The 25093-nt window shown below is 40.3% G+C and overlaps 1 protein-coding gene across 3 annotated transcripts in view; it reads right to left on the reverse strand.

Moving 5' to 3' along the window:
- Positions 1-10578, reverse strand: part of AGPS (alkylglycerone phosphate synthase) — a 54908-nt gene extending 44330 nt beyond the window's left edge. For all 3 annotated transcript variants that reach the window (XM_017837966.1, XM_017837957.1, XM_017837955.1), the window contains exon 1: positions 10385-10578. In XM_017837966.1, the coding sequence (XP_017693455.1) occupies positions 10385-10578 (194 nt within the window). The remainder of the gene's footprint in view (positions 1-10384) is intronic.
- Positions 10579-25093: the final 14515 nt, after the last annotated feature.

Here is a 25093-nt window from a genome sequence, read left to right on the forward strand (position 1 = left end):
TGCTTTAAAAGCTTGCCATTAATTTACATTACAAATGAAGTTACTAACCTAAAAACCAAATTTTAGTTAATACAAAGTCTTTAGATAAAGAAGTCTGACAGATCATTAACTTCCCTCCCCTATATACAGTGAATGTAGCTTTTGCTCTTTGACTGTATAATATAAGGGTAAGATGATCAGAGGTGACCATTTCAGAAAGACCCTGCGATTCAGAGAAAGCACTGCCTCAAGTCACTCCCAGCTCCAGCATTACACACAAGATAACTGTGTGATGATTTATTACCAAAGGCTTTCATTATAAAGGTAATATTAACACAGGTTGCTGACATACTATCGGTGTTGTAATTAAATAGTCCTGGCTTAAATAAAATTCATTTTCTTCAAACTGCCTTCATGCAAGGTTTTAATTAATCAAATGGAAAAAAGGCCACGGTCATGTTGGAATCAGACACGTCAACAAGCCTTTGACAAATCTAGCACTTAAAGCAAACTTTATCAGTTACTGAGTACTGAAGCTCTACACAGTTTTGTGAAATAGTCAGTCTATGTTGTTCTTCCATACTGAGGAACGGATTCTAAAATTTAGGCCAAAATTAACTGTTTGAGCAGACAGTTGTCCAGATACAGAAGCCCCTCTGGCTGCCTCATCTCTCAAAAGACTTGATCTTTACACATGTAGAGTTCACTCCAGAAAGGGCAAGGATCCACCCATGTTCCACTGCCTGGGAATGCCTTGTGCTGTCATGCTGACATGACAGATTATCAAAAAGAGTTCTTAAAGCATGTTATGCAGACTTATCTATTTTTACACTTATTTCTATATAGGTATATTTATAAATACTGCATATATTTATACCGAGTTCCACAAAGGTACTAAGTCATACACAGTGGAGCTGTTCCCAGCTGAGAACAAGCTGACCCAGAATTGGTCAACTCAAGTCGCATTTATTTTGTTTTTTTAAACTAAATGTTCCACTCAAATGCCCATCACGGCAGTCCTCTTCAAGGTAAGATTTCTCCCTCTGCTGACTAAATGTAGTATTTCTACATACCTGATTTCTGGAGTTGGTTGAATCCTGTAAAGTCAGAACAGACTTGATATTAATAAGCAAAATTTGTGGAAGGCAAAATTTGGCTCTTGCAAAGCAGTGCCAAAATAAATATGCCAAGTATGATGCCTGAAACAGGCTAAAGAAACTAGCTGCAAAGCTGGAAACACAAAAGGTCAGGCCTTAAAGAAACTGGTAACATGAGATAAACTGATAATGTACAGGTTTGAAACGATCATTAATCTTGATGCCAGTAGAGACAGATACCTCCCAAAAAATTATGGCGAGGTACTATTAATTAAGGGACCAAAGACAGACCCAGATATGAGGTCTTTCTGCTAAGCTGACTGCAATCCTGGTTGTTTGCCTTTTCTAAAGGTCTCATTTCCTAGGTTGGTGTTAAACTACCTGGCACTTTCATTAGGCTTTAAAATACAGAACAGAGTCTGAGTTTTCACTCCAAAGAGTTTATTTTCAGGTTGAACTATTTCTGAATAAAATAAATGCACAAAGCTTTACTCTGCCAGACAACACAGCTCCTGTTATTGGTGTGATAAGAATAGAACTAAATTAAAATTGGAAATAACGGTTTGCATGTTTGTACAACAATAGCTGACTCTAAAACGTCTTGCCTACCTCATAATGCAAAGTCAGGAGATTCCACACCACCACACACAATGGGCAGTATTATATCTTGTGACAGGTAAATACCAGAACAAAAAGCTTAAGCATTTAATTTTTATATTCAAAACTATACTGAGCAAGTCTGAGGTTTCTTTCTGGAGACAGGAAGGGCCGTTTTTTGAATGAGTCATGTTACATTTATTCTTTCGTTCCACCACACCAGAGTTCTGTCAGTTTAAGAACTGTGGTTTGATTTACTTACTGCAGTTTCTAGCACTTCATGCGTACACACTAAGAACAAGTCAGAGGAAATACTGCATGTGGCTCCCTAAAATAAAGAAGCCTAAAAAGGCCAGATTTTAAATGAACGGCTGATCGGTCAGCTCTGATTTGTAACTGACACACTGCAGGAAGATCAAGCTGTTCAGATCTTCTTGCATGCCATTTGAAAGGTGTGCTCTTCACAGGCAAGAGCTGGTGAACCTCAAGACTCAGGAGAATTACCTTCAGCACAAAGGAAAGCACAAGACATCCAGAGGAGATCTGCAGGCCTCCATGACTACTGAGGCAATATCAGTGTCATACTCATCTAATTCAAAGACTGATCTTTTTGGAAGAGAGTTACATATTAGTTGATGTATTATTCAGAAGAAGTGCAAGCAGCTCTGCAAGATGAAGCCAGGGGTGTAGGTTGCTCTTCCTTAGGTCTGTCTCACTACAACAGCTCCTTCAATTAAGGCAAATACACTGTAACACCCACCTGCTCTACATTTCTTTGTCTTTCCACCTCACATTTGGAAATTAAAACTGTAATTTGACAACATAATAAGAAATAGAAGGCAAACAAGAAAACAAAGTCTTTTAAATATTGTAACAGCATTCTTCCCTTGGCATTTTCATACTGCCCTTATTCAGCATTATTTATACAGTTGCCATTCCTTAGAAAATGCTTTTCACAGCCCAGCTCCAGTGCAGCACTCCCACTGCCCTCTAATGCCCTAGTGCAGCAACCAGAGCTGCCTGTCAGATTAGCATTGTGCATCATGTTTACCTGGGCTCTCAAGAATGACCCAAGCTGCAACTGAGCAACCCACATAGCCTTCTACATTTCCCAAATTTTTCATTCCCAGTATCTCATTGTTAAATTCATATTCCAGACAAATATAAAGGGCAGAAAGAACTGCTGAGCATCTGCAGACTTAAGCACACATTAAAAGCTTCCTCCACCTCCAAGTAGTCAGTGTATCCAGTGCTGTCTCTGAGACCAAAGGACTTCAACACATGCTGATCTGCAACCCATATGTGCCATCACTATACTTAAACTCTTACAAATTATATGTCCTCTAACACATGAATATTTTGTACCATCTGAAACATCTTGCTGTAATAGTTTCTATCCTCATTCTTCAAAAATTCAAGAACTTGATTGCTAAATGTTAAAGTAACAATGAAAGAAACCTAACCTGAACACCCCACATAATATCTCAATACTCTGAACAATATCTGAATACATCAAAACATGTTAGGAAGTTTCATGCTCCAGCCTGGAAAAAGAAAGATGCTCAGTTTGACATAGTCAAGTGACATGTTCATGCTACACATGTTGTATATGTAGCAAGCTATAATTTACACTTCCTTCTGTTTTTCTTCCCAAATTCCTTTCCAAGAATATATATAGCAAAGTCTTTCACCTACATTTGATATTATTCTCGTTTTAAACTAAATGTTACTCAGTATTGTACCCAAACTGTCTTATTTAAAGACAACACCTTTCCTATTCAATACATTGGCTTCAACAAAATATCAAGCTCACCAACTCTCTCATTTTTAATAGAAACATGGAATATTTTAGCCAGAGATAGTAAAAAATGACCAGTTCTTTCTTGCCTTCTAACTTAAAAGACAGAAATACACTACTGAAATGTATGAAGTAGTATAAGTCAAACCTTGCTTAACTTTTTTAATGTGTATATATTTTTATATATACATACATGAAATTATATTGCCTGAGGGAGAAAACCTGAAAGAAAACAAGTTACCACGGAAAGAGTGATGATAAGAGATTAACACAGCGTAACTAGTTTAAGTGAATTTAAACATTTCACTTTCATTACAATGCCCAACATTGAACTATTAGTTTGACTCAGTGCAATAAGGATTTTTACAGTCAGAGAGGCAGGAGGGTGTCCCCTGGCCCACCAGCTGAGCTAGTGCTCCTGAAGCATCCAGTCACACACCTAAGCAGGAAGAAGCCTTCGGACCTTCACTATTTCAACACAACTGCACCTGCCAGCATGGTTCAAATCTCACATTTTAGTGACCGGCACAGTGACAGGATGAAAAAGTTCTTGTCTCTCCCTAGGAAACTGAAGGACAAGCCCAGGGTCTCCACAGGTATCCAGTGCTTCTTCAGAGAAGCAAGATGAAACTGCAGTTCAACCCAGCTGGATAAATACAGCTCAGGCAGAGCAAAGTCAAGATGCTCACATCAGTTTCCTCAGGATAACTACCAACATTTTCAATTCAATCACCAGTGCATGCTCAGCATTAAAATCATATACACCTAAAATACTCACAGGTACTTCTGCTGCATGATGCAAGAACCAGCAGATTTTAGGAAATTAGTTTAAAATGGCAGTTTTAAGGGCTACCACATGGGCTTAAGCACCGGTATTTGCCGACTGTAACAAAGTGTTCCAGGTTTTAGAGTTCTTGCAAAACTCAGTGCATGGGTGCAGTAATACAGAGGCAATATTATGATGATAAGGCATTACAAGACATTACCCAAAGAGCAACTCCTCAAAGCCCACCTCAGCTGGAATTTGGGTCACCAACTCAGACCCCCAGGTAGAAATTCATAATCTTTTCCACAGGTGATACCAGATCCCTCTCCTCTGGAGCACTCTCTCTGTTTGGATTATACAGTCACACTTCTCAACCAAGTAAGCAACACTACAGAGTGTTTCTGAAGCCAGCAGTAAATTAGTATCAGGTGCCTGGAATAAAGAAAGAGAATGCAACCCCAGGAATCCCTTCAAGAACTGCTTTGTGAAAGCATCATTTATCTGCAGAAGAACACCATGCTGCAGGCAGAGGGTACCTACTGTGTTTGTCATTCTTATACTTTTTTCCCTCTTGGAGGATCTTCCCTGAAGCAAATCTAATATAATCATTTTCAAGTCTGAAGTCAAATAACATCTGTTTTATAACCTTAGACACATTCATGTTCTGTAGCCCACACTTTTGAGATAAGACTCTGCAGCTGCACATACACTGATTAAGTTGCTATTCTGTTTGCTGAACATCTGATATGACAACACAAACCTGCATTGATATTTACGGTTTAAATTTACAGTAAGCAGCAGGTACTCAAAAGCAGTGTGCTTTCTTTAAACTACTCTGACAAAACCAATGTTCACTTTCCTTACATTCATTCCTAGCCTTGATTATTTCATTACTCTTCATTTCACCACATTGTAATAAACAAAGCCCCAAGGAATAAGGAAATTGGTGTTTCTCTAGTGTTCTTTCACAGAAAGCTTAAGTCAATTAGGGAAAATTAAAGACTGAGGAAAAGCAAGACATTATAACCACGCTTCTCAGCACACAGTCAAATGATGATTCTTATGCAACAGAATACTTTACTAGAAGTTCCATGTATTCCACCTACTACTTCAGTTGACACTAGCTTCATTTTTATCTTTGAAGAAACTGCTCTACTACAAAAAATGCATACACATGGCTACTTCCAGGCAGTAAATGAATAAGCACTTAAAGATTTTTCAAACACCAGAGATCAGTCCTTTGAGAAGGATTTCCTGAAAACTTGCAAAACAAGGATATCTGCTTTGCTATCTTAAAAGAAATAACTTAATGAAAGAATCAATTGTCTCCCATTAATCTGCAAAAGCAAAATAAGTTCAGTTTCTGGGCAACATTGTTTTACCTATTCCACAGAGGTTTTTTTAGCATGCTCTGTAGCATATATCTGAGATAACTGCCAAAGAAAACTTTTTGGCCTTCACTATCAACCCTGAAGACTTGTACACAACAACCCAATTTTGGATATAACAACACTGCAGAGGCATTATGCTTGTCCATCACATTCTGCCTACAATTCATTTTTAATACTAAACATTATTTGTTTTCTACAAAGAAGTACCCTAACAATTCAGGAAAGTCTAGTTGGCTGCAACTTCTTACACTACTGATCTCCTTACTTTACTTCAGCTCAAAGTAGCTTCTAGTCCAAGTAATTACTCTAGTCTATTGCATTAACAGATTATTCTAATTCTATTCAGTTTAAATAAACACATCAAGTTAGAGTAAACAACTATATATACACATTCATTTTCTTGTAAATAACGGTTCAGATTTCAGGAGATATCAAGCAGCTGATCTAAAAAATTCTTTCAGGTTTCACCATAAACTGCTACTTGCTTTCATACAATAATCCATATTGAACTTTACATATTAAACATACTTTACACTTTTATCTAGGTTTTTTTCTAATCAAATTTAACTAATGCATATATCCATTTTGGCTTACTTGGTATCAGATGACCTTACCATAAATATTGTATTACTTAAATTTTTACAGGTTTCTTACATTTCATCTGCCTGACATGCAACTGCTTGGACCTAGATGTCAGACAGGAATTGCTGTTGCATATGAAGTCACATTTGCCATCAGATTATGACACTTTTTCATCAGAATAACGTCTCCATATGAGAATCTTTACCTGTTCCTCTACTTCAAGTATTAACCTCAACTAACAATTAACTGCTTTGATGTAATCACAGAACCTCCTGTGAACTGCCACACCTTTCCCAATGCAACAGGCTCTTCTGATTTCTTAAGACTCTGTAGTGGCACCAGCCCTTTCCTTCCTTGCCCTAAGTTTCCACCACCTTAAGCTCAGAAATCAGCTGTATCAGGATACAGTTCAGCATCAAGTGTGGCTTAAACACTGCTGTCTAAAGAGTTATGGCTTTATAATAAAGATGGGTGTGAATTTTGGGAGTAAGATATGAATGCTCTTTGATGTCACTTGTTAAATTCAAGTAGTATCAATTCTTTAGGAGTCAATTCATGTTGCTGCTTAATAAAGTCATAATCATTAGCAGCAACTACAGCAAGAACTGCAAGAGTCTACATGAAGGTATGGTGACATTAACACATTACCCTGAACAACCTGACTGTGAACTCCATACACAGCAGTCAGCTGGCTACACCTCAAACTAACTACCCTGGATAACAGTATGCCCATAATAATTAAAAGATATTCACGAGCCTCTCTTCATCCCACAGGAAAGCAGCTTCTACACAAAGAGACAGGATAATCACAAGATCCTGTCCTGCTTTCTTTTGCTCCAGGGTAGAAAAAAATTTTAAACCTATGGGCTACTGAGTTACTGTTTCAACTAAATCAATTATCTCTTTTAACAAAGACCAAATTATTTAAAGTTTGACTTGAATAAGTTATAACACAAGCTATTTTGACAAGATCAACATCAGTGAATGCTCCATTTCTGCGGCACTCTTACTTTCCAGCATACCTAACAATTACTCTGGTACAACTGTGTTCCAGGGAGTTGTAGCACCTGTTTCCAAAGCAGTACAAGTTGAACACTTCATGTACATACAGTTATTTTGAAGATTAAATAAGTTTTTAACTCAAGTCTCACCAGCAAAGTGAGCTTACTAATAACCAGTCAACAAAAGTCAGCAGCCTAATATGAAAGTTCAGAAAAAGTAATTTCAAGGAAGAGTTATTTTCCAGCTCAACTTTTTTACTAAGTGTTTTAGCATGCCTATTATCCTGTTAAGGCTTCAACACACATTGTGTAACTATGATCCCCATTTTTCACTGCATCACTCAATTAAAATATTAAATTCAAGCCAGGAATGCCACTACAAAGTAACATCTCTTTATTCTTATAGTACCTAAGGTTTCTCTCAAGAAGATACTCAGAAAAGTAGATATTTGCTTGTCTTTTGAGGAATTTTCTCATCTTGATAATCATAATTTTAAAGATTATAATATATTTTCTACTTTTCAAACACATCAATTTGCAAATGTATTGTTCAGAGGCATTTTTATTTGGAAACAGGAACAGTTTGATGAGACCCACAGACTTTAAGTCAATTCCACATACTCTTCTTCCCCTTGCTGGTGACAAATAATGTCTGGATAAGACCCTTACCACTTTGGTCTCTGAACCATCAACAAGAAAGTCATGTTACTAGAGGTCACTATCTAGTGACTATTAGAAAAGCAGCCAGAAAAAAATGTCTGTGATCATGGACCTGAAGTACTACAAAGGGTTCTTCTCATCAAAGAAAGCCATCTACCTTGCAGAAGAAATGCAACGTGACAAGAGTGCACCTAAATCTGCTAAAGTAGTGTCTGTAGCTTTGCCACTATTTCAAACACTACAGGAAAGATGCAACAGGTGTAATGAACAAAAATTTTGCTTAAGGTACTTTGGCTGTAGCTTTGCTAAGGAAACAAAGTAACAGTTCAAAAGAGCTACAAGAGCTGACTCAGCATGCAGAAGACTGCAAGAAAACAGCATCTGGGTTTGGATGGTCCTCACACTGCTGATAAAAGCCATGCACTACCTCTACGTCAGTTATTTTTACTGGATTTTTCAATCAGCCTTCTAGGTCTCACAAACAAAAAACAACTCCAAATTTGCTGGTAGGCACTAGAACAGGTCTCAGGTGTTCATCACTTGCCAAATCAGTGTAGGCAACAGAATTCTTTATCCCCCATCACTCCAAAACCTTGATATTATCCTCAAACACAAACTCAACCAAGATCCTCACATTGTAGCTTAATGATCAGAATTTTCACATGCAACATCTTAAGCATATTTCAACCACATCTCAGATGTTCAGATGGAACCTCAAGACAGAGGTAAAACTCCCTTTTAGTTTTTCTTGTTTCTATACATAAAAAAGGGCTGGGCTCTAAATATAACAAGACAGTTGTACCTATGGCACAGACCAAGCTTTCCAGTATCTCCCTTACAACCCCACAGCAAAGTATCCAGCATTTGTACCATTTTGATCCTAAGTTCCTTGAAGCAACATAATTTTTATTCTGAGTAAAAACAGTACTCCATTATGAACCTATAGAAAATCCTACTGGGGAGAGCAATGTCAATATCTTGCAGAAGTGCAAGTGTTAAATTCCCTAAGCCTGTGTTTCCGTGGAGAAAGAACCCTTCCTTCAGGTTACATGCATATTCACAAAAGCTTGCCTCTCCTGCTCCTCATGGATGCAATAACTGGCCATAGAAATTACACAATAATCCATTTAAAATGAATCTCTAAAAACTAGCTAAACTGATATTTTTTCAGAAACAGTGATTTCTTCCTAAATTCAAACCAAAGTAAAACTCAATATGGAAGACATCATCTTTGGAATGACCCACTTGTCCCAGTAAGCAGCACTGTTTGACACACCTTCTGCAAGAGCATCAGAACTAAAAGCTTTCAGAACTGTTCAGATTTGACTTCATGTGCATGACATCCCAGTCCTTCCAAAGCAGGCAGATTCTGCTTGTGGCCCTGGGCCACAGATGGCCTGTTAGAATAACTCAGGCTGTTTCTTGCTCTTTTCTTGACAAGGTTGAGAGCAAAGCATGGCCTGCATGGGTTTTCCTCAAAGGAGGAACAACTATCCTAATCAACTGCTTGCCTAATCTGTCTCTGGACAGTTCCCTTGCACTAATATACTAGTCCCTGTCCACAGCTCAAGGGAAAGCAATAGGTTGTGTACAACCTAAATCTTAAAATGCTCTTATAAGATAGCAAGCCAATGCCTACATAGAAAATCCACATCTGAGAAATGGGGGGAAAAAAAAAACAGCCACAAAATTAATACAAGTCCACCCCAGCAGAAAAGGGGCCTCATAATAAGTTACATGAAACTATACTGTGGTATTATAATTGTATCATTTAAAAACAATCTAGTAGAAAAATACATCCAAGAGCCAGTGAAACAGAGATTAGAATTAGAACTAGAACAAACTAGAGAATTTGACTGTGTGTCTTCTCTTGGTCTCACATGACCTCAGATTCCTTACTACTCCGTATAGCAAAACCATGAAAAAGTAGTTCATGTGTTTAAAATTATTCATATCTAAGAAACTTTAGCTAGAGCCTAATGTACACTTTGACAGCACTCACGTCAGCTGAAGGTTTCACACGTCTGAGAACAGGGCGGGACTGAGAACCTATACACAGACCTTGCTCTTCACACGTGCTTCAACATTCCTCATTAGAGCAGCCTCAAAAGTATTTCATAAAAAAAAAAACTTCTCCATCACATCTCCAGTTATTAAGGTGACCATGACGACTTTCCATTTTAACACAAACCCGCTTACTACAGAAGCAGGTAAGGGGCTGAAGACCACTTTCCTCCGGTTTCCACCAGTCCCTACAGCGGTGAACAGCGTTAACACTCCACCCGCGACTGGGATCAGCCTCGTCCCCCCCGGCCGCCGCCCCGACCCGTCCGAGCCCCGCTACCCCCGCACGGCTCACGCGGGGCCTCCTCGGGCCCCGCAGCCCGCGCCCGTCCCCGGGCGGGAGCGAGACCCCCGCTCGCAGCACGGGCTGCCCCGGTCCCGACCCGCACCCACCGCCGAGGGCTCCGGGAGCCCGCCCGGCCCGGCGCGGGGACCCCGCCCGCACCCACCGCTTCTTCGGGATGGAGCCGGATGCCGGCCCGGCGGAGCCGCCCTGCGCCTTGCAGGGGCTCGGGGAGAGCGCTCCCCGCCCCGGGGCCCGCGGGGCGCCCCGCAGGTGCCCGGAGATGATGCGCAGCCGCCGCCGGGCGGAGGACGGGGAGCCGCCGCCGCCTCCCGCTGCCTCCCCGGCCGCGGCCGCCATCGCTTCCGTGTTGTGCCGCGACCGCCGCCGGGTGAGAGGGCGCGCGGGCGGAAGGCGCCGCCCGGCGCTCCCCGCGAGGGGCCCGGCGGGCACCGCCCGCACAGCCGGGCCGGGCCGGGCCGGCACCGAGCGGCTCCGGCACCGCTCCGCTCTGCCGCGCTGCCTCCCTTCGCTCCTCTTTTCCTGCTTTCCTCCGTATTGCCAGAGCTTTCTGCCTCAGCAGGGCAGGGCTTGCCTGAGGAAACCGGAGAGAGAGAGAGAAAAGGCGTTTGTTAGAGATATCTCATCTCGTGGGGTAATTACAGCCCCGCTAGATCGCTGAACACACCGGAGAGAACACAAAGGTGTCCTTTAGAGACGAGGATTGCCTAAATTAATGATGAAATGCTAATTAATGGCAATAACATAGGTGGGTTACTTAAGAAATAGGTCGGTGAGGTGGCAGATAATCCTACAGGAGTTACAGATTTTATCGTAGCTGTTGACAGGGGCAGAAGGCCCTGGTGAGTGCAAGGCTGCTGAGGCAAGTGTCTCTGCCTATATAACTTGCCATTCCCACGCCATGGAGTCCTAGAAGGGATGCTCCAGGCTCCCGATGATCTGCTTCCCCCAATAAACCCACACCATGAAATGAATGCTGACTGACTGCTGGGAATATAGCCCTTCTGTATCTGGGATAGCCATCACTGGGTCAATCCTGTCAAAAACTCAGTCCTGACTGTATTTGGGCGCTGTGGGAACATATGGGATTCACCTTGTAGCATCACTTTGAAGAAGGAAAAGAATTGGGATTTAAGGGGAGGTGCAGATTTCATGCCAGCCTTGGGTGCTGTCTGCTACTAGGAATTTGCCTTCATGCACCAGAGTGCTTTAGATTTCCACTCAGGAACAGATGTGGGAACTGGAAAAAATTTAGAGGAGAACAGATGATAAGAGGGGTTTTTTTTCCATCAGGGAATGAAAAAAGGCTGAACAAACTGAGTCCCTTAAAAAAGACTAAGGAAGATAGGTTATCAGTCTTCAAATATGTAAAAGACTGCTATGAAGTGAAAGGAAGCAATCAATCTGCCCTTCATGTCCCAGCTAGGTTGGCGAGAAATAATGAGCTCAAACTGCAAGATGTAACTTCAGTATTAGCATTAGACTGCTTTCTAATGGCAGTGAAAATGAAAAACTGTTGTAGTCTGCCTAAGTAGAGGCCAAGTTAGAAAGCGTTAAGAACAGACAACATACATCTATCAGAAATTATATCATTATAAGCAGTTCAGTTCAGGGCACGGAGGTGGGCTAGATGACCTCAGATTAATTCCACCTTTTTCTCTGTGACATGAAGTAGGTCCCGCTGGTGAAGCCTACTCAGTTGTCACACAGTACCTACTTTCATGATCAGCTTTTGCAGCTGACTGGCACCAGCCAGCTTTTTGGAAGTCTTGAATGGAATGCTAGTATCTATGTGATGACTGATATTTTCATAATGACATTTTGTCAATAATTGCTGATTTATTTGTTCATTCCTTCCTCATACATCTGTTATGTATATGAAATAAAATCACATGAAAATTCATAAAGCTCTTACCCTCTTTCGAACCTTGCTTAGAGACCTATTTCTCCCATGATACTTCAACGTGATACCTTTCCATTCACTAGGCAACCAGCAGGAAGTTCTCCAGGGAGCAGTATGGAGTGCACAAGCAGTGAGACTTTGGTTCAGTTCCCTACCTTGTGTGCAATATTGGTGCTTCCTGGAGTTATAGCTCCCCATATATAAACCAAGGATAACAGTATCTCCCTAGAGAGACTGGTCTGAAAATACACTAAGGACTGTGTGACAATGTAGGACCAAACTCTGTAAGGCCTACTGATAAAAAGCAGTACATAAAAGCCACCCAGGTGTTATTACTGTTTATTTTGCGTTTATTCTCACTATTGTTAATTGATTTTATGCCCTTTGTATACTTTGACTAGAAAATAGCTTGTAATTTTCCAAGGGGCAGTGATTGCACTAGTTGCAATGGGATCTCAGCCTTAGGTTAGGTTTTTGGTATTACTACAACATAAGCAGCTGTTCTGGCAGTTTGTTAGTTTGGTTATGGAGTTAAATTTGCCCCCTGTGAATAATTTGTATACAACTTTCTGGATTAACTGATGCATATCCACATTTAGCTGTCTGATGCTGTGGAGGCAGTCTGCAGGAAACAAACACGGATCTTGGCTGAGTTTCCATTCACACTGTTTACTGAAGTTCTGCATATAGCTGGGAGGATTTTAAGTCACAGTTATCTAAAACTTTCCCCATTGCTGAATGCTGGCAAATAAATACTAAATCCGCTAAACTGGGCTTCAGATTTTCCTAAAATGTTTCTTTGTATCACAATCACTTGTACGGAACAATGACGAGACCATTGCTCATTTATTTGATCCTAGTCATAGAGATTCCCAGTGAAAAATTGAATTCAACTAATATCTGATAAGCAATATTTGTCACCACCTCACAACTTAATTTCAAAAAAGTTCCCAATTAATTTTTAGGTATGTGTGTGGGTGGAGATTTAACTCGTAATGGTAGAGACATGGTGGTATGGTTTGGAAACCATAGAGAGCCCTTGTCTTACGCAAAGCAAAGGTGACACCTTGTTTTTGCGCAAGAGGGGTCTTTTCTTACAGTAAGAATGCTGAGTTCCTATCAGTGCTCTGCATGCAATCCCTGGCTCCCTTGGAATGATGGCAATCTTCACAAAAAGCAGCAGTAACATAGTGTGCTCTTGGATTGTGAGGTTGCTGTTTCTCACTCTCCTGAAGTGAACCACTGGCATATTTTCAAAAAATATGTCTAATTTAATCATATAAAGCCTATCTGATAAGTAAGAGTGCTGAGAAGAAAACTTAGGAAACACAATTTTAAAAGTAATATGGTTGTGGCACCAAAGAGAACTAGATGATGCCAGTAAAATTACCAGCAGATCTATAAGGTGGTAGTTGGAAGTAGTCTACACATTGTTGAGCCAAAGCAGCAGCATTCGTCGTTCCATGAGCTGTCCTTCCCACATACCCGAGTGCATCTGCGAGAATGAGTGAGATGCCAGATCAATGTAATACTCCTCATGTCATCAGACACTCATTTCCAGAATTCTTAACACTGGCATATTAGTTTAAAGACAGTTTACAGTGTAATACAAAATAAAGTGGCCAAAGTACTTTAAACTTTCAGAGAGGTCTTCATGACAAAGTGTCTCAGAGCTCTATTATGCATTGGTTCCATGGGAGACTACAGAGGGAACTTGCTGCTCAAGACAAACACTACACTCTTGGGCAACCCGTACACAGGTTGTGGAAAGAAAAGACTCTTCTGATAAATCTTCTTGCCTTGAATGAAGTTCTGCAACAGATTTTGAGAATTACCTAATGTAGCATGAGAGCCCTTGAGATGTAGGTATCAGATGTGGAAAATTAATTGATGGGATACAGCAACTTACAAGCGGCTGAAATAGCAACCATACATGCATCTAGAAGAGAAGGTAGAGTACTGTGTTCAGCTTAAGCTGTAAAAAGAATTTTGAAACATTTCAAAGAAATTTTATTGAAACATGAGAAAGTTCCCAGTTCCAGCGGAAGCTGGCAGGAATTGCAGTGCTGTAGTAAACACCTGTGCTTTTTCTTTACTGAGTAAGTAGCAGAAAAAAAGTTGTGGGATTTTTTTTTATTTATTTTTCACTTTATAGTAGCACAGCTTTGAGTTATAATTCTTGCTTCACCTCACTGCTTATGAGGGCAACAGAAGAACAGTATCGTATGACTAGCAGCTGAGAAAATGAACATAAAAAATCCTTTGCTTCCTTGAAAAATGGAAAAGTAGAAACTATTTTTTTCAAGACTCTTCATTGAGTTGGAAGGTTTAAACAGAAGGAAACACCTGCTTGAATAAGGGGTGTTTCAGATGTCCTCGCTTTCTCCAGTTCAGCTGCTATTCAGATGTGATTGACACTAATGTATTAGCACACCTTTTTGCTCTGTACCCCTGAACAAAAACCCCACCTACAGAAGAGGTGGGGTTTTGGCTACCCTGGGTAAAGGATGGGTGTGGGACATCCACAGCTGAATCATGAACTCACAAGCAGCTGTTTAGGCAACAAAAGGGGGGGAAGGCATAAGCCCTTTCAATAACCTTTGGATTAGTCATTTTTTCACCAGAGGAAAAAAAAAAAAAAAAGAAAGCCTACACACATTCACGAACATGTCATTCAACACCAAGTAATTCATGCTCTGGGAGGAGTTTTGTTGATATTTGAGTGGGCCAAGATGTTTTTCTGAAGTAGCCAATTTCTCTAAGGCCTACTTAGGCATTGTGCCATTTTTATAGCATCATACCGTGGGGAAAAGGCACTGCATCCATTCACCAATTCATCCATACACTACCAGCTTATGAGCTCATCTTATAGGCAGCCTCAGTGCCATGCCACAGAAGAAGAAAGGCCCAGGTCTTAGAGCTAGGGAGAAACCTGCAGGACCTCAAGCCATTGGCAGGGATCAGCCTGGATTTGAAAGATTACACAAGGATAGGAGTGAAACTAGGAAAAAGATGATAAAAGCCTTCAGAGTATGGATCACAACTGAAACCTCCTATTTAGAGATCTCCAACTTGAAGCTGACCTTTTTTATATGGAAAAGGTTAGTGGGCAGCATGTTCTCTCTTTAAACATACAAAAACTGCAGAAGTTTTTGAACATGGTCGTCAGCTCTGCCCTGTTAAAGAGAGAAAGTATAAAAGATGATCAACTATTTCAGCTTTCAGTCAATAAGGTAACCTGAACAGCTTAGAAAAACTAGAGTGGACAAACACAATTCATTTTTCAGAATGAAGACCTTCAAGAATACATTCAAAGATGATGAGAAAAGATTAGATGAGAATCAGGCAGAGTGTAAACAAAAACACATGGTGATATTAGGCATTTAATAGTCTCTTCCTGTGCTGTGCCAAGGAGGGATTGAGCACCCACTTACATGGCACACAATGGAGGCAAACTGAACATTCAGCAGTGGCTTTTTTGAGCTTGTGCCACAGAAAGCTTCAACAGGAGACTGCCAATGCCATGAACATAAGATGTTCTCTGTCCTTGTACCATATTTGTATTGTACCTCTGCTGTTCCTCAAGGAATGGAGAAACAGGAAGGAGGAAATCACAGTCAGCAAAAGAGGAACCAGAGCCACAGAGCTGTGAACAGGGAATTTAACCACAGGCTGGTGAGCACCATCCACCATGTGGTGTCACACTGGTGGCCAGCCACAGCAGAAAGGGAGTGATTTAATAGTTTACATGCAGATAAATTATCATTATGCCAGTACTATACTATTTGCATTTTGTTTGGGGCAGAAGCACGCAGCTGATATACCTCATTCTCCTTTTCCTTGGAACTGAATCTAAGTTCTTCAGTTCCACCCCATCTGAGAAAGAAAAAACAGAAGGAAGAGACATACTGAAGTCTAAATAATGAGATCAGGTAGTAAATCAAGGAAGTTTGAACAAATGTAGCTAATTCTGTCATTATGTGAAACAAAACAAATGTTGATTCAACTCTAATTTAGGCTGGGGCAGTCAGAGACAGCTGAACAGAATATTTGTAAGAGTAAAAGCAATATTTCTGCTCAGATGCAAATCTGTTGCAGTTTTTAAAACACAGTTTTAGCACGAGAAATGCTGGTAAAAAGGGTTAATTTTCAGCATTTTTCACATTACAGCACAGTATATTAAGAGAAATGAGTGGCAATTTGTCTGAATATGCAAGGCTGTAAACTGGAGCAGTTCAGCAGCTGCCTCAGAGGCAGCTAAACTGTCTTTGTGAGGAGAGAGACCCTCCCAGAGAAGGGTGAAGTGGACAGTCATGCGTAGGAACCAACTAAAAAGCAACCTTGCCTATAAGTAAGCAAGCACTGCTAGAGCAGACTGAATAGTGGGAGTCACTAGCAGGCAGCCTGGCAGTCTCTCTCCTTTTCATTTTCAGAAATACTGGTTATTTGTTGATTTTGACTTTTTAAAATGTTGTTTCCTTCCTGATGATGATGTGATTTGAATTCGTCTGCATATTTGATTTTCTCCTTGTACAAGTTTAATTAAGTATATACAACTAAAAACTGGCATCAGTTTATCCTGTGGAATTTGCACCAGCAGGACACCTTAAATGCTCCTACTGCTGCTGCCTTGCCAGACCTGAGGACTCCAGTCCCGGGCACTGTCAGGCCAATGCTGTTCACCAGTGCTTTGTTTCAATAGAGAAATGTGGTGCATAAAAGGGACAACAAAGGCAGCTCCTTTTTTGAAGAACACAAAATAGATTAAGCTGGTCTCAGCTGAAAAGGATGCCATCAATTTAGACAGCAGCCTGCTCTTTCAGCTGAAAACACGGGAAATGGAGCAGCACAAATGGGTGAACTGCTTGATTCTCCAAAATATTTGTGAGATAATTAATCTCTGCTGCTTGCTTTGTTTGATAGGGGACCAGCTTACTGCTCCATTACATGCAATGATGTCACTGAGGAAGGTAGGCATTTTCAAATGAGAGAGAAACAGAATTTATTTTCTATTTAACACAACATTCTTTGTGTGTTGAGAAGTGAAAAAACAAGCTGTCCTTGTGTTCATGGCTCCTCGGCACTGCAGCACTGGAAGTTTAGAGGCAAAAGAACAGTTGTAAAATAGAAAGTGAGGGCAAAGAAAGCAGTGCCAGGCTTTGATGGAGAAAGTACTACTGTAAATATACCTAATGACTAGGCATAAAAAGAGGTACTGAGTGATTCCTCATGCTCTTGTGAGCTGAAAGCAGCTTGGTGAGAAACCTCAGGGCAATCATTCCCAAGCTTGCTGGAACATCAAGACTTTGGGATAATAGTGTTGGCTCCCCTGCTAGAGCACTCCCTCCTGGCCAGTGTATGCATTAGTTTTAAGAGGGCAGTTAAGGAAAATAGTACAACCTTGTGACTGAAGGAAGAATAAACCCACGATAATAAATTCAGCAGAGGGATTGTCAGGACAATTGTCTTGCTGTGACAATGGTAGCACTTACCTTGGACATTTTGGTACAAGGCAGCTCGGGCCAAGAGCATTAAAACTGCCTTACTCCTATTAGAATAACAACTTTCAGCTGGAATGGAGAGGATGAGACTCCTGGTACACAGGAAAGTAAAAAAGACAGAGCTAAAATGCCTGGTCTTGAGTCCATAATTTGAGTTTTTCTCCTGTGTTTGAATTTTTCCTTAAATGGCTAGAGATCATTTCTGTCTTATTCCCCCAGTAAGTTGTTTAAACTCCTCATTTATTGCTCAGTACATCATTCAAACTCTCCAACTCTCAGAGCAGAAAGCACTGGGTTTGGATCTTCAGTGGCTTTTACAGAAAGCTTTTTAGCAATTATTTTGTAGTCAGCTAAAGTGTGTATTTATATATCAGCCGAGTATTTTCTAAACATTTTGTTATAGTTCTAAACAAACTTCATTGCAGCTTCTAACCAGCTTCTAAAAAGCATTAAAAATTAAAAAGGAAAAATTATTTGCCTGAGATTCATTTTCCTGGTGATATCATGTATCCCAGAATTGCCAAGTGTTCCTGCATTCCGTAGCTCTTACTTGACTTGTATGGCACTGTTGGCTGTGTTAAAACAGTCACACTTGAGCCTTGTCAATCTCTCTTGAGTTTTCAGTCAGTTATGTTTTGACTGGATTAAAAGAAAATATTTCCAATTTTTTATTTTTTTGCCCTGTCAACTCTTCATATCTCACTCCATCTTACCTTGTACTTGCTCCTAGGACTCTTCAAAATGTACTAAGTGATGGAGCAAGACTCCAGAGGCAGCAGCCCAGCTGCTCAAGCATCTCTCAGACTTCTGGAGTGCTGACCTGTGATGAGCTGATTCAATTCAGTGCCTCTGTAGCAAGTTTTGTTGCAGTGTCCTCAGCCCTGCAAATCCCTGCAGGTAGTCCCAGCATAGGCCAGACAGGGTCAGCAGTGGGTCCTAGAGTCCTCACCTACTGCAGACATCCCTGCCTCATATCCTGGAACGCAGAGGCTGAAGCTGTACCCTGAGACCTGGTGACATCATCTCATTTGACCTACCACATATGGGGACAGCAAAAATCTTACATAGACAGCATCTCTATGTGAAAGCCATTTGAAATTGCACAATACTGAGTTCTAATCTAAGGAGAGCTGGTAAACTAAGCAGGGTGGATTAACAAGGCATTTCCTGATCTGACCCAGCCTAAATGTGTCATTGGCAAAGGTCTAGAATGTGCTGTTTGTGACCTTTGCTTCCAAATGCACCTAAGCACAGCCTTCCTTTTACCCAGCAGATGGCCAACTGTTCTTGCTAACACAAAATAAACCTATGCAGAGGCTTTCTCACTATCATTTATAACCCTGCAGATGGACACTTTAAAGGAAAGGCAACTTGGCTAAAACATAAACCAAAAGCCTATGAAACTTTAAATTTAAGGCTTGTTATTTTGTGCTCTGTGGTGGATCTTCTTTTTTATTCAGACAAGTATCCTTGAGTAGTAGAATACATGCAAGGCCTCTGGGAAGTTTAGCCTGTGCTCCAGGGATTTTACTCCTCTTCCTCCTCCTCCTCCTCCTCCAGGTAATTTACTTCTACCAGGAGTGCCAAAGGCTGCAATAACAAAAGTGGTAGGCTTTGTATCCCTGGAAAAGCTTAGAAATATTGAGCTTAATTACAGGAGAAAACATAAATAAATGCTTTGAAGTTTTGTTCAGTGGAACTGTATCTGCCATTCACTGATGCTTTCCTTTCTCTGGAAGTTCTTTGATATTCCCAAGGGCACTGGTGGTTTAGCTGGACCCAGCTGTGCCCAGTGGTTGCAATTTTGCCTAATGCCTGTGACTTTAGGTGGTCAGAGGATACCCCTAGATGGGAATGTGAAAGTCTAAACTTGAGCTAGTACTTTCTCCAAAATTTACATTCAGGATTAACCCAGCAGCTCAGACATGGTGCTGCTGTAACATACTGTAACTCATCCAGAGGGGATAGGTGCAACTCACGTGCTTAGAACTATCCCTAGTGGTTTGTCTCCCACCATTAACTTGTAGACAGTAGGTACTTACCAGCATGGGCAGGCTGATGGACAGGCATCTTCTTGCATCAGTAAAGGTCCCACAATGACCAAATGAACTAGCTAATGGAAAACAAACTGGAGATGGAAACATTATGCAGTCTAACACGGTATGGCAACTGTTGGCAGATGTTCAAAAGCTGGAGCATGGGGTGATTGAGAGGCTTAGACTGATCAGTCACAGGCTTTGTCAGCTGACATCTCCAGGAACTGAGGACACAAAAGACATCAGTTCTCGTCCCAGACCTGCTCTGTTTGCAGTAGTTTTCCCTCTTCTGCTTTTGCTGTAACTATTACAGCCAGTGTTATTCAATCACCAGAGAGGTACATGTACACCCCCTCAGAGGTTACAGTAGAACAGAGATTACAGAAAACAGTTTCCTGCTTTATTTTACATAAATTCTATAATGATTTGAGTTACTGTTTTATTATTCCTCATATGTAGCCAGTTAGCTTTTTCTGTCTGAAAATCTCTTGGATAATAACACAGCGAAGAATATAAATTAAGAAAGTATCACTCTCTTCTAGAAAACTAAAAAAGCTGGCATGAATCTTAGGGGCAGATAAAGTAAATAAAATAGCATTAACAATCTTAGCAAAGCATTCCAGATTTTGAAATGACAAAGCCCCTTTTAAGTAAGCTTTTCGCATTACTTAAACATTGACTGCAATGTGTTGTGCAAACAGTTTTAGTGTTGTCCTCTTACTGAACAGGAGGTTATGCAACCAGACTGCAATACACACGTTACTTTTTGAAGACAAGTTTAAAAAGCACTAAAGTATTATACAAGTATTGTTACAGAAGCAAAAGCCCTTTCAAATCATTCTAACTGCTCATTTCACAAGAAAGGGAGGTTGCTTAAACTCTGTGTCATGGTATATTATGCATGTAAGGCATTAAAAAATAACCTTGGGAGACAGAAGGCCTCCCTGCACTGGACAATAATGGGTGCCACAAGTGTTTGCCTTTCAGAGACGGCAAATAATACTGTAAGTTCATGTACAAAAGTATGTGCAAGTGGGCTAACAAATGCCAAACAGGTGGAAAGAAAAGTTTCTGGCATGGAAAGCAACTAACCTGAGGGAAACTTCTGAAAGAGTAAGGCTGAGTCTGCTTCTCTCCCCTGCTAATGTTCTCTGCCATTCTACCTTGGCATCTGTTACCTTGATATGCTTTTACTATTTCCTGCCCTGCCCCAGGTGTCTCTAAGCTTAGTATTTGATTTTTGGCACCCTTTTCCCTATCTTGCTTATGCTTGTTTCAGGCAACAACAGCTGCATGGAATAAATCCTTTGGAGTTTTATAGAGCCATTGTTCCTAACTCTGTTTGAGAGTGCTCCTACACATTTGCAATATTAAACAATCAAATAAAGAAGCTAAAATTAATAAAAACATAATAAAAAGGCAGAGCTAAATACTGATATACAGAGAAAGCAATTGGAAGTATGCAGGCACAAAAATACTTCTTTGATTAGCATGTTAAGAAGGAATGATCATTTTTAGAGGAAGAGCATGCAGTACTTATTTCATCCACCAAGATCAGCCATTTTTGTTTTTTTTTTTTTTTTTTTAATCCAATTTTGAATAAACACTGTGGACCAGAGATGCTAGATTCACTTTTTTCATTTTGCAAGTAAATATCACTTTAGGTCCTCTTGCAAGCAAGTGACCAATCCTCTGGTGCGTGCTGGAACAGCCTCAGCAATGATGTAGTTATGCTCAGTCTGTAGTTGCTCCAAAGGGAGAGATTCTAGCTAAAATAACGAAGTCCTCACTCTTTTCTATCATACCCCCTTTTTGCAGAGGAGAAGCCTTTGGCATAAAACTCCTCTGGCAACTCCACGCCAGCTCAGAGGCTGCCTTGGAATGGAGCTCTACCTTGGAGTCCATACTGGACCTTATTACTGGAAAAAAAAAAGATAATGGCTTGGCTGTAGCAGAATTTTCTCTGTAGTCTTTTTTTTTTTTAATTATTATTAATTGGGTTACCCACAAATCACTAACTAAAAGGAGCAGATGAATTCAGAGTTACCAGTCAAACTTGCTATTTTAAATTTTATAACAAAGAAAAGAAAATTACAGAAAACATCTTCTGATAACCTTGCAGATTCCACTCATATAGCTAACTCCTATTTTGTGAAAAGCTGTATGTAGAGTGTGCATTTTTATATTATCTAGAACTTCAGAACACAAGATGGCAGTGTACATTCTAGTGATTCAGGCTTGGAGATGCTACTCAAACTGAGCACATAACATTTTATTCAGGCCTATATTAATCTGGTCATGTAATTTTGCTATGAGAGATAAACTTAAAAGTATTTGTCAACAGCAGACCTAAAAGTATTTGTCAACAGCAGAAACAAATGCAATTTGCCAATAAATGAGTATTGCATGAACAAGTGTTAGGTAAAGCTTAATTCAAGATTTTATTGTATACAACAACACTCTGGAGACATTAAAAGTCTCTTATGGAACTCCTGAATTGCAATAACAAGAGGGTATCCCTTTATGAAGGAATGGAAGTTGGTTCAGTTGTAAGAGCTTCCGAGCAAAATTGGCTGCTGGGGAAAAGCACATAAGAGAGCTGGCATCCTGAAATATTTGAAAAGCTCAGGGCTCTCAGAGGAGTAGTGCAGACCACTGATGTGGAACAGGCTGAACAGTATCTAAAATTGAACAGGTGCCTTTCTGGGAAAAAACTAACACAGCAAACAACTGTTTGGCACAACAATTCAGAAAAAAAAACATCCACCGAGAGGCATCAAGTTAGAGGATAGGTCTGTGGCTGAGGAGAAAATTGCTTAAAGAGCTACAAGGAGTTGGACCTTTCTGTGTGTAATTTCTGAGAAAGTTCACTCAGAGCCTCCCTGGGTACCAGTGGGCAAAGAAAACTGCAGTCTCTTTTGTTGGGTTGAGTTGAATATTGGAATAGTAAGTGTAGCTGAAAAGCTGTCTGTCTTTCTGCTATTGGTTATGCAAACATGGCCTTGCTACATAGTGAAAATAGCCCTAGGAAAAATAGTAATATTTCAGAGTATAAAATAATCCTAGAAGTCACTATCCCTGTGGGGTGCCTAATGCTGACAGAATTCTAGGCAGTCCTGCTTTCTCCCTGGGGAATGTTCAGGTGACATTGCCTCCCTGTACCTAAGCTCATGGCACTAATGGGCAAGTCAGACTGACCCAGGAGATCAAAACTCAACATTAGGGTTCATAATTTCTGGATACAGCTCTTGATTTGATACAGTTATTTGGAATTAGATAATGAAAAAATATATATTTCTCTTAGACAGGTGTGATAATAAGTATTTTCTCTTTTTATCTCCAGAATGGGAATATTTTTCATCCTCTACTGTACTGTGCAATGGAGATCCTCACGTCAGTGTCAGTGGAGCATGGCATATAGACCTTGACCAGTGTTTCTCATAGAAGGTGGAATTCTGGGAATCCTGGTCCCTGAGTCTACTTTTCTTGTAGTCATTATCTGTGTGAAAAAATATCTCCCTGTTCCCAACCCGTCAGTCACAGTAGCTCCAACGAAAAGTTGTCAAATTTTTCATGGTGGTCCACTCCTGTCATTACAATTGGATCAATTGCTGCTTGTTATTGCTTTATGTTCCCACGCATAAATCACTGGGTTAATACCAAGATTCTTTTCCCTCTCTCTTTCTGAGTTTGCATAAGATTGAATTTGGCATTGATTCAAATCAAATAATTCAAATGCCTGGTATTTAAACTAAGGCTGGGTGTGGGTTCGTGACTAAAATAAAGTGTATTACCTGGCAGTTTTAGTCATTTGGTCTATTTGTCACAGTAGATTACAGAAAGTGTGGCATGCACAGAATTATGCATGCACTTTTCAACCATCTGAAATGGAGGATAAATTGAACATGTCATAGTTCTAGGACAGTAATTTATATGAAGTACAAGCCGGGAAGGGACCAGAGCCAAGACCTCAAATCTAAATTACCTTGAGTTCCAGGGAAATTTTAATCCAAATAAAAGCTTCAGAGCTGTTCATTATATATTTAAGTGAACCAACAAGAGACCTTGTCTCAGAACTCACCCCCAAACTAAAGAATTTACACCATGCTTGAAGCTTTATAGCTAAATCCACAGATGCTCTATACTGAGTATGATCACCAAAGTTCTCTGTATGAAATTATTGCCAACTGTCTGTTGTAACCACCCCAAATATCTCTTTTGGCTTTGCATATATCCCTGTTTATCATAAATTAACTTTTCCAGTCCTATAATAGTTTCTTACTGAGAGTGTGTTACGAGAATTCACAACTCACACTCAAACTTTTCATACAGGGACTATTGAAGTTGTGCTTATTCAATATTTGACTTGCAAAGTTTCCTCTTCCCTTTGACTATCCTGGAAATTACCTGCATTTGAGATTTCTGTGAATGCAGATAACACTAGTAATGTCCAGGGTTGAGAGGAGAAAGGAAGATATTTTATTTTCTTTTCATGGTCTTCCCTATAGTCTATTCCATCTTCTTTTCCCTCTAATCAAAACCCAACTATTTGTTTTATGGCAGTAGTCAGCTCATATAAACATTAGTGAACTCCCTTCTTTAAGTAAAATAGTTCTTACTTTTCTATTCGGAATCATTCCTAATCCAATCCTCTTTTACCACGTATAACCAATTTCCCGCAAATCAAAATAATTTACCGTTTTTTTGCAAGAGAATGTAGCTGTAACAGGCCATCCCAAGATTAAGCCCTTCCTCCCCAGTGTTTTACAAAAGCACCTCTTTGACCTGACCCCACACAAATCAAAATTCGTTTCTTTCCCATAGTCCAAAACAACTTCTTCTCCCCAAAATAAACTCTTCCCTTGACATTAAATTGTAATGACCCTTGCAAATTCAGAAAGTCACAGTGCAGCAGACTGATAGTAGTCCTAGAGACACTTTAACCTTTTCATTTGCTGCAAGCATCATCCCTCTGCCTGTCATCAACCCATAATGTAAAAGGTGAGGTTTGGACTATGGGGGGATGGAGCAGGAAATGTCAGCAGACTGGAGATTGCTACCTTGTGGTCCAGCAGAGGCACACAGGCTCCAGCTGGGGCTTCAGAGGTGTTCAGAGCAGGGAGTTACTGGGGAAAAGGATATTAGTGGTTATCACTACCACTGATACATGCCTCAAGCAAACACTGATGTTAATAATGAAAGCAAAATTTAAAATTGGCAAAAGTAGTACTCCTGTGAAACATGCTAGCAAATGGTGTCTTTGAAGCCAAGCACTTAGCAGGATTCAGGAAAAGGTTATACATACATATTCATACATTTGTGCAGGGAATTAGATTGGACCCGATAAAAATTCATAATGGATATAAATGTTCACAGTTCAAGGCATAAATCAACCACCAGCCTGAGGTTAGAAA

Source organism: Lepidothrix coronata, unplaced genomic scaffold, assembly GCF_001604755.1.
Source record: "Lepidothrix coronata isolate B3197 unplaced genomic scaffold, Lepidothrix_coronata-1.0 Scaffold7, whole genome shotgun sequence".
Classification (NCBI taxonomy): Eukaryota; Metazoa; Chordata; class Aves; order Passeriformes; family Pipridae; genus Lepidothrix; species Lepidothrix coronata.